The sequence below is a fragment of the Barbus barbus genome, assembly GCF_936440315.1.
Source record: "Barbus barbus genome assembly, chromosome: 19".
Lineage (NCBI taxonomy): Eukaryota > Metazoa > Chordata > Actinopteri > Cypriniformes > Cyprinidae > Barbus > Barbus barbus.
Window position 1 is genome coordinate 21472817 of NC_136747.1, and position 14435 is coordinate 21487251.

At 36.5% G+C, this 14435-nt stretch overlaps 1 protein-coding gene across 1 annotated transcript; it reads left to right on the forward strand.

Moving 5' to 3' along the window:
• Positions 1-271: 271 nt before the first annotated feature.
• slc9a3.2 (solute carrier family 9 member A3, tandem duplicate 2) lies at positions 272-14435 on the forward strand (the record flags this gene model as incomplete). The annotated part of the gene is made up of 16 exons (XM_079442589.1): positions 272-551; positions 8012-8314; positions 8947-9107; positions 9264-9342; positions 9437-9614; positions 9719-9939; positions 10041-10243; positions 10447-10536; positions 11562-11632; positions 11714-11843; positions 11987-12150; positions 12301-12418; positions 12589-12762; positions 13471-13522; positions 13620-13697; positions 14167-14435. The coding sequence occupies 16 exons, from the start codon at positions 272-274 to the stop codon at positions 14433-14435; spliced, it is 2571 nt and encodes an 856-aa protein (XP_079298715.1).

The following is a 14435-nucleotide window of genomic DNA, read 5'->3' on the forward strand; positions in this document are numbered from 1 at the left end:
AGTACACACCTGTGAGAGACAACAGGGAGGGGTCAACAATCTACCTCCAGAGTGATTCTATATTTTATAAGAGGAGGGACAAATAAGAGAAGGAATGTACACCATATGAATGTCAATCTCAGACTGACAGAGTGAGGAGAAAGACACTGATGACAACTGCTTAGAAACGCCAGGATACAGGATTGATTACATAATTACAACATCAATAACAGCTAATAAATACAAGTAGGCACAAGCAGAAAGGGAAATACGAAATACGTAAAAGTCTGCGATGGCGTTTCTAAAGCAGCTTCTGGCAATATTGATCATTTTCAGTACTTCATGCAAGGCTGCAGCATTAGAAGTAGATAGTGTTGAAGTAGGCCATAACTATTCTTCAAAATCATCAGCCGTTCAGGATACTAGTACCTCTACCGACAATTCCACCGGTGGTGATGGACATGCCCCTTCGGCAATCTCTACATTACCTATTGTCACCTGGAAATGGCATCATGTGGAAACTCCATACCTGGTGGCCCTCTGGATATTGACCTGTTGGCTCTGTAAATTAGGTAAAAACATCACCAAACTAATCTTTTTTTCATCTACAATGTTAGTATTTTAGTTAGTACAGCAAAGGACAATAAAAATCTACTGTAAGCATTTTTGGCACAAACAAATATGACTCTGAAGCTGAAGCAAATTTCATCTTAAGTTTTGTAAAAACATATCATAATTTAAAAGACCGTAAAAATATGGTAAAAACCTGTTCATAGAAAGTTTCGTAACTATATACGTTGAAAAACTGTATTCTAATGGGACATTCCATTTAATTTTACAGTAAAATACTGTTGACTTACTGTATTTTAGAGGTGAAAAATAACAATTTATGCAGTGAAAAACCCTCATCAATTTGCATTCCCAGAATCGCCTGTGTGACACTTCACATTTGATGGCTTATCACTGAAATAACAGTTTCTTCTTCTTTTTTGGTGTCATGTTTGTTACCAAGATAGTTTTTGTATTTGCATGACACTCTGTGCACCTTCTGTACTTTAGAATTTACCTCAGTTGTGGAAAAGCTACTTTCGATGAACTCTGATTCATTATATTGGTTTTATTACTGCCTTTGTTTTTTCAGTAGCTTTTTATTACCACCAGTAATTTTATTACCACCTGTGTTTTTTCAGTTGGTTGATATATTAAAGGGGTCATATGATGCGATTTCAAGTTTTTCTTTCTCTTTGGAGTGTTACAAGCTGATTGTGCATAGATAAGATCCCTGAAGTTACAAAGACTTAAGTCTCAAAACCAAAGAGATATTCTTCATCAAAGTTAAAGCCCGGTACACACCAAGCCGACGGTTGGCCGTCAGGCAGTTTTTGTTCGTCGGCAGATGAAGTTTTCTCAGTGTGTTCTGCGCCGTCGGCTGAAGTTGGTCCTCGTCGGCTTGTTTTCGGCCGATTCGACGTTGAATTGGCGTCGGAGCTCGTCGGCCAGTCGGGCCATCGGATCATTCTGATTGGCTGTTCAGCTGCTGAACCAGTGCGCGAGAAAAAAACCCCTACTTGGCCGTCGGGTGTCGAGTGTCGGCTTGGTGTGTCAGGGCAACTTTGGACCAAGACGTTGCCGACGTCGGTCGACCCCGCAGTCTGCTTTCGTCGCCACTAGTTCGTCGGCGTCGGCTTGGTGTGTACTGGGCTTAAGACTCTGCCACGCCCCCTTAAAATGGCTCATTCAAACACGCCCCCACATGTCTATGTCACAATGTGGAAACATTTGCTTAATGCGGCCCAAATGTTCATGCAAAGAAAGAATGGCGGCGTTTTTTCAGTAACCGCAGTAGTGTTGATGCAGCTCTGTCAGGGAGAAGCTGTGTTTCTAGGTGAAAGCAAAAGCACTTTATTTGGCCTTCAGAGATGCATTTAGGAATCATTAAGATTACTTACAACAGAACAGCAACGCATTTTATGGACGACCGTTTCATGAACCTAAGAGAGGAGGTATTTCTGACTTTGCTTTGACAATCTGGTGCTTCTGAATCAGCGACTGTATGTTTTGTTATTAGCTTAATTATTTGCTATTGACTGTTTAAATGCAGAGTTTTGCACTCTTGTGTGTTCACGTGTGTGAGAGAGGTACACACTGTCACACAACCTCGGCTTGTGTGCAAACACATATGAGCTTCATCACTGTGTCTGTCACGCGACTCTGTTCCCCTCTCGGGCTTGAACTGATAGTAAAACTAAGGACATAACTGTCTGTCTTTATATTTATTATTCAGAGCAGACTGTGCTTGTCTGAAGGAGGGACTTTGTAGAAAACAAAGCTTTTGAGAGTGGCAGGGCATAGAGGACCTACAATAATGTACAGTATTTGAAAAATAATGTGTTTTTTGAACATTAAAGCATGTCAACATATTCTGTTACACCAAATACATAAAATAATGATCTTTAAAAAAGCATTATATGACCCCTTTAAAGGTAAAGCTATTTTATTTAGAGGTAGACCTTTTAGTATTCTTACCAGGAATTTTCCACCCTATTATATGATGTTACCTGTTCACTGATTGAGTTTGTAATGCAGAAAAATTAGAAGGTAAAATTTTCTCCCTCCGAATGGGTAAATTTGACAGCTTATTATCGAATGGAAATGATTCAAATAGGTTATCTGATATCTTCAATATCGGATTACAGACAAAACTTATTTTCTGTACTTAGATAAAGCCCAAATAATGTGCTGCAAAACTAAATCATTTTGAGTCAGAAAAAAGCACTTCAAATTAAAATACTAAGTACAGTCCAGACAAATTCAATATCGTTTCAGTTATCAGTCAATTTGATCTAAATCAAATGTATTTTTCTATGAAATTCTGCCACAAAGAACACTGCACAATGAATAAAGCTTGCCTGCTTTCTTTTTATAAAAATTAGACATGCAGTATTTGGATGGTGGACTGCTCCAAACGAAACAGTTGTCTAAGCAATCATTTTCATAATAAAGGAGTATTTATGCCTGCCACCTAAAGGCTTCATGGAGGTACTACATACTGAAACTCACATCTACTTTTTAAAAATTATTATTATTATTTTTACTACAGTAGAGAATATTGTATTGAACATGATGGATGCAGAAGCATGCAGCATTAACAGAGAGTGCAGTGTTATGCTGAATGGGTGTTAGATCAGGTTTAGAAGTATAGGTGTAGATGGCATTAAGGGATTTTAATGGCGCAGCTTGAATAGGCTTGTCAAAACATAACTGTACAAACAATTGGGCAGAGATTTGACTTTTGGTACTGGCATAAAAAGACGGCTAGTGACCAAAGCTGTTCAAACTTCATCAATGCTAAACAGATTTAACAGGAGCAGAGTTGATGAGAAAATAGAGAAGAATACAAAGAACAATACATAATCAAAGTGTTATGAAGGTTGAGTTCAAGGTGATAAGTCAAGTTTAGATAGGACTAGTAAATTTCACAAATAATTATAAAGAAATGTCAAGTAGTGCATTTAAGTAAAGATGAATAACATTTTATTTTCTTGTAAAATGCACTTCGAAAAGTAACTTTTACAGTGAACAAATATTTAAATTTATTTACACATATGTGACCCTGGACCACAAAACCAGTCTTAAGTGTAAATTTTTCAAAATTGAGTTTTATACATCACCTGAAAGCTGATTAAATAAGCTTCCCATTGATGTGTGGTTTGTTATGATAGGACAATATTTGGCCGAGATACAACTATTTGAAATGGAATCTGAGGGTGCAAAAAATCTAAATATTGAGAAAATCACCTTTAAAGTTGTTCAAATGAAGTTTTATCAATGCATATTACTAATCAAAAATGAAGTTTTGATACATTCACGGTAAGAAAATTACAAAATATCTTCATGGAACATGATCTTTATTTAATATCCTAATGATTTTTGGCATAAACAAATTGATAATTTTGACCCATACAATGTATTTTTGGCTATTGCTACATAATATACCCCAGCGACTTATGACTAGTTTTTTGGTCCATGGTCACATATCTGTAATTAATTATTTAATTTTTGTTCAGTTTGTTTCAGTCAAAAGGGGTAATAATCAATTGTGAATGTCATGTAATCAATTCGATTCAAAAGTTTCATAAATTGACAGCCTATGTTAAAGTCTGAAGGTGAGTGCTAACTGTATTTCTTCATGTTTCATGTCAATGTGACCTGCAGTTTTAATTTCAAGTTCTCTGTGTGCAAAGATCCTGAGTTCATAAACTCTGTTAACTGCCTGTTGGCAAGAAGCAAATGAGGTATATAATTTAGATTTAGTTCCAGGACATGATCGGTAACACATCACTGGCAATCATAGACAAAGCTGGAGATCTACTCTCTGAGAAATTACAGTGCTGAAACAATACCTTACTGCTAGTTAATAATGTACTACATTAAATAATTAATGGGCCACCTGAATCTTTGACTTTCCTCAAAGGTACAGTGTCAGGTCAGCTTTAGTGCATGATAGTTGAAATCAGACTATAGTATTTCAGATTTAAAGAATTGAAATAAACTACACTAAAATATCATATATATACTGTTGATGTTCTGTCCTGTTCACCCCATTATTTCCTGTTCTCCCAACAATTTTTTATTATTAAAAGTCACAAAAGGCAAAAATATAACAATAGCTAACTTTTACTTATTAAAATCATTATTTATTTATTTACAGTTTTTACATTTACAGTTAATATATGCATATAGAAATTAAAAAAGTTAACAAATATTTCTCCTAGGATAAGTCACACAACATGCATCAAAGAGTCAGCATAAACCTATTCACAATACCGGGACTTGATGTATCACATACTCTCCAATGTTGACCGTTGATTCTGTTGCCGAGGTATGCAGAGTACATACCCACTGTACAAGTCGGCACTACTGATTGCACTGAGAAAGAACTACATCAATTATTACTTAAGATTTCCATAAAAGATGCATGCTACTATTCTAGTATTCTCAATTGTTAAATAATTTTAGCTCACTTGTGAAAGCATTAAGTCAAGGTCACCCACAGCATAACGGACATGAACGTCCCCCTCATGCTGTAACTTTCCTTACTATTTTTGACAATGGGTATAGTTACAGAAATATATAAAAGAGGGTGGTCAACAAGGTGCAGAACAGTTTACTAGTTTAGGCTAGCTCTGTTTGTTAAGCATTACATCCTTTATTGCCCAATCACACAGTTGGCAGGATTTAAACTAGTTAACTACCTCAAATCCAAGAATAAACACGTATTCCACATAAAATGTAATCAATAAAATGTAATCAAATGTATAGTGTAGTCTGTAATTGTTGGCTGGTTAATCAATTGCAGCCTTAAAATATGACAAGTTTGAACAGACCACAATAAAATAACACGGATCAAAGTTGAAATAATCCTGTTGCATAATATCATTTAGATGCTACAAAGACATTGTAAAGTTCAGTAATTATGGGCATTCAAATGTATAATCTCATCACGAAGAAAGCATGGAGGACCTTGTCTGGCAGTGGCAAAGCTTTTAAATGCTGTATGAAATAAACCAGCAAGTGATCCAATAGGAAAAGACTCGTTTCTCTAACTTAGACATGAGAGCAAATGGAGAACAATTAAGTGTTTTGCTAAAATCTTCTGACATTTTTCACTTAATAAAAAGTTCCAATAATGTCTCAAACTGTGTTCAGTGTGATCAGTTTGATCTGTGCTTCGATCAAATATTTCCCATCAGACACTTCCAAAACCAAATGAATAAGGTACAGGTGTAGTAATATTCTGTCCACTCCATCGTGGTGAAGAAGAAGATTCAGACAATCCAATAAGAAGATATGTTAAGCCTCACTATATTAACTAGCTTACCTTAAACATTGAGTAGGATGAGCGGTCTATCTGCCTCTAACTTCCTTTCCTGCGGAAGAAGATGAAACACCAATCTCAGAGGCACAGCTTAATTTTTAGCTCAAGTAGCTTATCTAGAATGAATCACATGAAACACAAAGCTCCAGCAATAGTTTCAATTGTTTATTGTCTGCTTCACAAAGTGAGTTTAATATGTCTTCAGCTACAGGCAGTTTTGGAGCTGTGAACTTTTACACTTTTCAGTCTCTCACTAGTTAATCTTCTAACAATGACTTGCATTACATTTTTCTGAAAGTCATGAACATTTCCACATTGTCATTTCTGATACATTGGAAATTATGTATTGGGTTCGACATTCTGTGGTGGAGATGATATTTTTAACATGTTCGTCTTGGTAAGGTTAATTATAATTATAATAATTACAGTGCCCTCCATAAGTATTGGAACAATAAAGACAAAATTGCTCCGTTGGCTGTGGAGTCAAGACATTTGCAAATATGATTAAAAGATGAATATGAGACAAAACTACAGAATGTCACATTTTATTATTAGCCGTTTCAACACATACATGTTTTACCAAATAAAAAGAACAGCACTTTTAGAGTTCATCCCACTCATTGATGTTCAATCGGATTTAAATCTGGATATTGACTTGGGCAATCTAAGACTTTCCATTTCTTTGCCCTTATAAACTCCTTGACTGAACTGGCAGGGTGTTTTGGGTCATTGTCCTGATGCAATATGAAGCACTTCCCAATGAATCTGGTGGCATTTTCTTGAATATTGGTAGGCAAGATGGTTTTGTACCCTTCCAAATTCATTCTGCTACTGTCATCATACATTAAGTCATCAGTAAAGTTGAGAGGACCTGTTCCAGAGACAGCCATACATGCTCATGCCATGACACCACCTCCACCTCCACCATGCTTTACAGATGAGGCTGTATGCTTGGGATCATTGCAGTTCCCTTTTTTCTCCACATTTTTGTTTTCCCATCACTTAGATAAAGGTTCATCTTTGTCCCATCGGTCCATAAACACAGTTCCAAAACACTTCTGGCTCACCTTTGTCCTGGGCAAACTCTACTCTTGCCTTTCTATTTTTGGTGCTGGTCAGAGGTTTGCATCTTGCTGTGTAGCATCTGTAATTCTGTGTCAAAGTCTCCTGAGGACAGTAGATTGTCAGAGCATCACCCCAGCTTTCTGGAAGTTGTTGGTGATTTTACAGACACGTCTTTTAGGTTTCATTTTCACAGCTTTTATGATTTGTCTGTCATCAACTACTGTTGTTTTCTCAGCCGATCAGGTAGTTGTTGGTGTCTGGTGTCGCTGGTGGTTTCCAAACTCTTGATTTCTCCATGCCCTTTGTTTATGCTAGAGCTCTAACTGACTTCCTCTTTTCTTTTAGCATCCAAATTGCTTGCTTTTCTCTCAAAGTCAGCTCCCTCGTCTTCATCCTGGTTTGTGTGTGTCATCATCGAATGCAAGATTCAGAATGCAGAAGTAATGAATATAACTGATACGACACATTCCCTGCTTTTAATATCTGAAGAATTAATGCAACAGGACACACTTAGAAAGACCTGTGAGGCAACTGTTCCAATACTTATGCTCACATCAGATGAAACTCCAATGAAACTCTAAAAGTGCTGAACTTCTTAGCTGGTAAAACATATATGTGTTGAAACGGCTAATAATAAAATGTGACATTCTGTAGTTTTGTCTCATATTCATCTTTTAATCATATTTGTAAATGTCTTGACTCCACAGCCAACGGAGCAATTTTGTATTTACTGTTCCAATACTTTTGGAGGGCACTGTATATCTAGCAATTTATCCAAAATACACATAATTAATTTTTTTTTCAAACAATATGAAAGCCTTAGTTACAATAAAACGTGCATATAAATTAGAAACAAAACACAGTTTTAGCGTGGTTCATATAAAATTTTTTTTATTCAAACAATTAATACTTTTATTCAGAAAGAACACATTAAATTGATCAAAAGTGACAGCAGTGGAGACATTAGACTAAATCAGCATATTAAAATGATTTCTGAAGGACAATGTGATACTAAAGTCTGAATAATGACAGCTAAAAATGAACCTTTTTATCATGTTTTTTTATTTTGCTTCTTTTCTCTCTTTTTAGTGTGTGAACTGAACCACAACGTCACCGCTGTGTTCCCAGAGAGTGGTCTGCTCATCATCCTGGGCTTTATTTTGGGAGCAATCGTCTGGGGAGCAGACAAGGCGCAGACTTTCAAACTGATCCCCACCAACTTCTTCTACTACTTGCTTCCCCAGATCATCTTGGATGCAAGTTACTGCATGCCAAACAAACTATTCTTCAGCAACCTGGGTGCCATTCTCATCCATGCCATTATCGGAACGTGCTGGAATGCAGGCACTGTTGGCATTGCATTATGGGCCTGCTATGAAGGGGGTGCAATGGGTAAATCTGAGTTTACAATGACATTTGTTTTACAAATTTACACATTTCTGAACCGATGCTTGAGAAAGCCAACTTGTCATTTAAACTAATGTTTTATATAAATTTACTATATACTTAAATACTTTCTATACTTCTAGCTTGTTTAATACAAATGAACTACTTAATATACTTAATCTATTTAATACACTAAAGTTTTGTGGTCACATTTTTTAAAAGAAATTAATACTTTTATTCACCAAAGACATATTAAACTGATCAAAAGTGACAGTAAAGACATTTAGAATTTGACAAAAGATTTCTGTTTCAAGTAAATACTTTTTTAAACTTTCTATCATTAAAATCTATCATGGTTCACACAAAAATATTAAGCAGCACAATTGTTTTCAACCTTTATAATAATACATATTTCTTAAGCAGCAAATCAACATATTGGAATTAAATTCTGAAGGATAATGTGACACTGAAGACTGGAGTAATGGCTGCTGAAAATTCAGCTTGGTATCACAGGAATAAATTACATGATTTTTACTGTATTTCTGACCAAATAAATGAATAAACACAGTCTTGGTGAGCATTAGAAACTTAAGTTAAGTTTCAGTCAGTTAATAAAACTAAGTTTCACTAAACCTCAGGGACCTTGAACATCGGCCCTCTGCAGTTCCTGTTATTTGGTGCTCTGATATCTGCTGTGGACCCTGTGGCTGTGATTGCCGTGTTTGAGGAAGTGCATGTGAATGAAGTGCTCTACATCCTGGTGTTTGGAGAGTCCCTGCTCAATGATGGTGTCACAGTGGTGAGTCTCAGTTTTTCTCAACAACTCTGAATGTCACGGCTCATTTTTGAGGAATCATGGCTTGGTCATATACAAATGTACTTGACTGTCAGATTCTATTTGATGGCTATTACATCTATCTAATATTATGCATCTCTCTCGTTCTGGCTGTCGCAGGTACTTTATAATGTGTTTGATGCATTTGTGTCCCTGGGAGGCCCGAAGATCAATGCCGCAGAGATTATCAAAGGAATAGGTATGACTGAAATTAAAAAAATATATATTTTAGTTTTTTATATTTAATTTAATTTTAGTTCATATTATTTTAAGGATTTTTTTTGCTCTTCCAGTTTCGTTCTTTGTTGTGGCATTTGGAGGCTCGTTTCTTGGTGTTGTGTTTGCCGTTCTGATATCTATGCTGACCAGGATTACCAAGAATGTCCAGGTCATCGAAGCCGGCTTCATCATTGTGCTTGGCTACTTGTCTTACCTGACGGCTGAGATGCTCTCACTCTCTGCAATACTTTCGTAAGATCTTCTTAAGGAACTCAGTGCTTTCCTGATAGATGAAAATAAATAAGTACATTTAAAGAGTTCACAATAATAATTTACTGTGGTTTGGCGTGTGACAGGATCACTTTCTGTGGTGTCTGCTGTCAGAAGTACATCAACGCCAACATGGATGAGAAATCTGTCACAACGTTACGTTACACCCTGAAGGTGATGGCCAACGGCTCAGAAACCATGATCTTCGTCTTCCTGGGAGTTTCAGCCATTGATAAAAACATCTGGGTTTGGAACACTGGCTTCATCCTCCTCACAATCTTCTTTGTTGTTGTATTCAGGTTCATGGGTGAGTTAAAGTCATGAATTCCTTGAAAGACGCTTCCTATAGCTCTATTAAGAGTATGTTCATGAAAACTGACATCAGTTGTGTTTTTTTAATATATGCAGGTGTTTTCTTTCTCAACTGGGTCTTGAATCAGTCTCGTCTGATTCCTATTGACATCCTGGACCAGTTTGTAATGGCCTACGGTGGCCTGCGAGGAGCAGTGGCGTACGGACTAGCAGCCATATTGGATGAGAAAAAGATTCCAGAGAAGAATCTAATGCTTGGTACCACGCTCATTGTGGTGTATTTCACTGTCATTCTTCAGGTGGGACCCGTCAACCACTCATTCAGACCGTAGCTAATGCATGCAAAAATGGTTTTGTTGTAAAATCATGGTAGTTGCTTAAATTCAAGGCCTGTGATCGCAAAATGATAAAAGTGGGCATTCTGTGATGCTCCCAGTTGTCCTCATCTGACAACAGATATGGTTTAGCTTACTTGAAGTCACTGTGTGTGTTGTTTTTGTAGGGGATCACCATGAAACCACTGGTTCAATGGCTTAAGGTTAAAAAGGCAACTCTGTCAGATCTGACACTCAATGGAAAAATGAACAACAGGGTAACCATCACTCACAACACATAGTGAACCCCTCTACTGCATCTTATTTTTTGGGACATTTTAGTTTCCTGTTTCCATAACAATGACTTTGTTTTTCAACATTTGTTTATTATTAAAAAGCTACAATATAAAATCAAGTAATAATGATATAATATTAAATAAAATGACCTTACTCCACGGCTGTACTGTCAAGACAAGAACTCTTCCCTTAACAGGATTACAACATATAGCATTTATGAGTAATGATACCTATCTCCAAGCAATAAACAAGCATTTCCATAAAAAATATAACAATGTTTCTCTCTTAAACACTTTCAACATAGCCTATTAATGGAGTGTTGTCTGCTCACCTGAATATACGTATCTTTGTGAGCTGCTTTTCTTTCGGCCTGTAGTAGAGTAAACAATTAGATGATTATTTGCTTATTTGCGTTAATCTCATCGTATTACAGCGCTTGGGTGGGGTAGATATAATAAAACTAGACAGTAATGGCTGAACACGCGAGTATTTGGACCGATATACCACACAACCGAATCAGCTGAATGAATGAGTGAGTGAGTGAACCTTTTACGCTGGAACCACTCGATTCAAATTCAAACTTACAGTAGGCTATAACTTGCGTTGCAATGTCGATGATTCACACCGGTTCAACCGATTCAAATGTCACCCCCGATCGGATCTCGCTTGTTCTGCAAATAGCTGACAGTGTAAAATGTAAACTTGTCTTTAAATGAGCTGAAATGTTGTCAAGAAAAAAATTATTCTTGCGTTTTGCAACTATCCCACAAACTTTTCACACATCTTTTCTCATGTAAATCTACATCATTTAAAAATATTGACACACCTTTAAGAAATTATGTAGGTAAACTCGCTACTGCTGGCTTATTATGGATAGAGTTTCTACACTGCAAATATGATTTAGTCTATGCACAGTTATGGACATCATGTAAGTAGTGGTAATTTTAAAAATCAAAATGTGAAGTAGCCTACAATAAGTGTGATATAACTGTGTATGTCTTTATAGGCTTTTGAACACATACTGACAGCAATGGAGGACATCTGTGGCCGAATGGGAGATAATTGGTGGACCAGACAGTGAGCATTTCACTTTTCACAAATATTCATGTATACAATTTGTTTGAGATGTAAAAAAAAAAAAAAAAAATCCTCTCTTAGTTGGAAACATTTTGAAGACAAGTATGTCTGCTGGCTACTAATGAAGAGCGATGCCAGAAAGCACAATGACCCAATCTTTGGTGCCTTCCACAAACTCAATCTGGAGGATGCCACAAAATATGTCAGTGAGGTGAGAGCAAAACTACTCATTCAGCATATAGCATCACCAGTTTCTATTTCCAGCTTTCAGGAGGCTATTTTTCCATTAACGTATCAACTACTGTCTATGGAGAATGATCTGAAAAAATGTCCTCAATATTTTTTCACATTTAGGGTGAACGCAAAGGTTCTCTGGCTTTCATTCGTAATTTTGACAGTGCCTCGGTTGACTTCAAGAAGAAGCTTGCTTTAGAATATGGAGACATCATTCCTGATTTTATGACTGACATGCCAGAATATGATTTTGGCATTGACAATGTTCCAGTGACTTCTGTCATGTAAGTTGTTTGTCAAATGTGTTTGTCCCAACTGAATGTAGTTCCTCTCTGTAAAGTTAAGTATAAATGTTTTATGAGAAAATTGAACAAATAACTAGATGGCTAAAATATGTTGTGCTTAATGCATGTTGACAATAACTTTCAATCTAGGAATAACACGATTCCATCTGTATCCCTGGATATCCATGAGCAAGACAGGAAGAGCGTGCCTAATGACCTCAGTGCCCATTCTCTACTAGATCAGCACCTGTACAAGAGCAGAAGACATGTAAGAACTGTCCTGATCACTCAAACAACAATTCCATTTTTTTTTTTTTACATGGAATATTGTTTACTTATCAGTATTTGGATGTTTAACTACAACATGTCTGCCCAGTGGAAAAGCTCATTAGAATCCCATTCCATCCAAATCAATCCATTTCTCCTGTTTTTGACCAGAACCGTCCCACTTACAGCCGCAGTCACTATAACACCTCAGAGAATCCAGTTGAAATGCAGGAGATCTTCCAAAGAACCATGAGAAGCCGTCTTGAATCCTTCAAATCAGCTAAGATGGGTGTCAACCCTGCCAAAAAACTCTCCAAACATCCCAAGAAGGATTCAACACACAAGGTATTAGACCTTCATGTCCTGCCATCTAAAAAAATACTTTGAAATAGGGTTCAAAGCAGTGGCATAGCAAGTCAGTCCCTGGCCCTGCAAAAACATTTGTACCGTGCCTGCCACCCAGTAATCGCAATAACCATGTCTTGTTCCTTTTAATATAACACAAATCGTAGCCTTTAAATTCTGCAAATATTATCATGAAATACAACAATAAATGTGTTTTTCCGCTCTTTAATGTGGCGTGAGACAGAAATAAATAAATAAAACAACTCACTCTTTTTAGTTGTAATTCATTTAATTTAATTCTCCAGGCCTTTCTTTCAGCAAATTTATCCACCATGTCCTTGGTGTTTAATGTAAGGCTTCGAGTATTCTCAGTGGAGTGAACAGCTACTGTCGATAGTCTTTTGATAAAAGAGAATTAAAATGAAAGAAATATAATTAAAATGGTGCAGGTGTCGCTGAAGCTAGATGTGATACAGTTGTGAGACAGTCTTTTCAACTAGCTAGATACCAACCTCAGTTTTTTTTATTATTAATTTTATTTTATTTGGCTGTCATGATGCAGTTATATGGCAGCAATATAACAAATGCACTTGAAATGCAGTTTTAAAAGTTAAAAATACTTCAAAAATATTAAATTGGTCGTAAAACTCTCAGATATATTTGTTCCTAATTTTATACAATATATGCATTTCTATTGTGTATTTTTAGCCTAATGGAAAGCCAGCGGACCCACACAGAACCCATCCATATGGAGATGAAGGTATATTTTTATATGCTGGGTTACTTATTTAAGTACTGTAAGTATAATTTTAGCATGAATATATGTATCTAAATGTTATTTTGTTTTTTCCAATCAGATTTTGAGTTTTCTGCTGACAGCGCATCTAGCAGTGATGTTGGTTATTTCCCAAGGAGAAGCACAAATGCACCTGGTGGTAAGAATCAAGCTGCATAGTGAATTCATGTGACATATTAACATCATATTGTACATTGGACCCTTTTCGCATTTCTGGGGGTCTTTGAAGCGGAAATGGTCAGTGTAGAATGGAAACAAATTTAATTTAACATTCCCATTTGTTCCAATAGCAAAATAAAAATGATAGCCTTTCTATGACCTTACAAAAGAGTATAGAGAGACTGATTGCATTAGTTGGAAGAGTTAACTAGTTTTCTGTAACACAAGTATACTGTTGTAAATGTACATTAAATACAATAAGTTTAAATACATGAAATACAAAAAATGAAAATATAAAAAACTTTGCTAGATTTACAATGGTAATAACTGTGGAAACATGTCATATAAATTTACATTAAGTGTGCAAGTGAATAGAAAATATATGTATTATTTTAGGGTTGTTTCCATGGTATCTCATTTCAATATCATAATTACTCTAATTACTGCAGCTGGCGTTGATAATCCAGCGTTCATACCTGAGATGGACACCTCTCCACCCATGAGGAACCCACCCTGGCAAACAGAGACAGCAAACAGCACAGCTGTGGCACCTTCCCAGAGAGCTCAGGGTCGACTGCCCTGGACGCCCACCAACCTGAGACATCTAGCACCGCTAAGAATGAGCACACACTCCACAGACTCCTTCACGATGGCTGATGCTTCGGTTGATGACGAGGCGCCTGAGAAAAAGCCCGGAACACATCATACTAGATTGTAA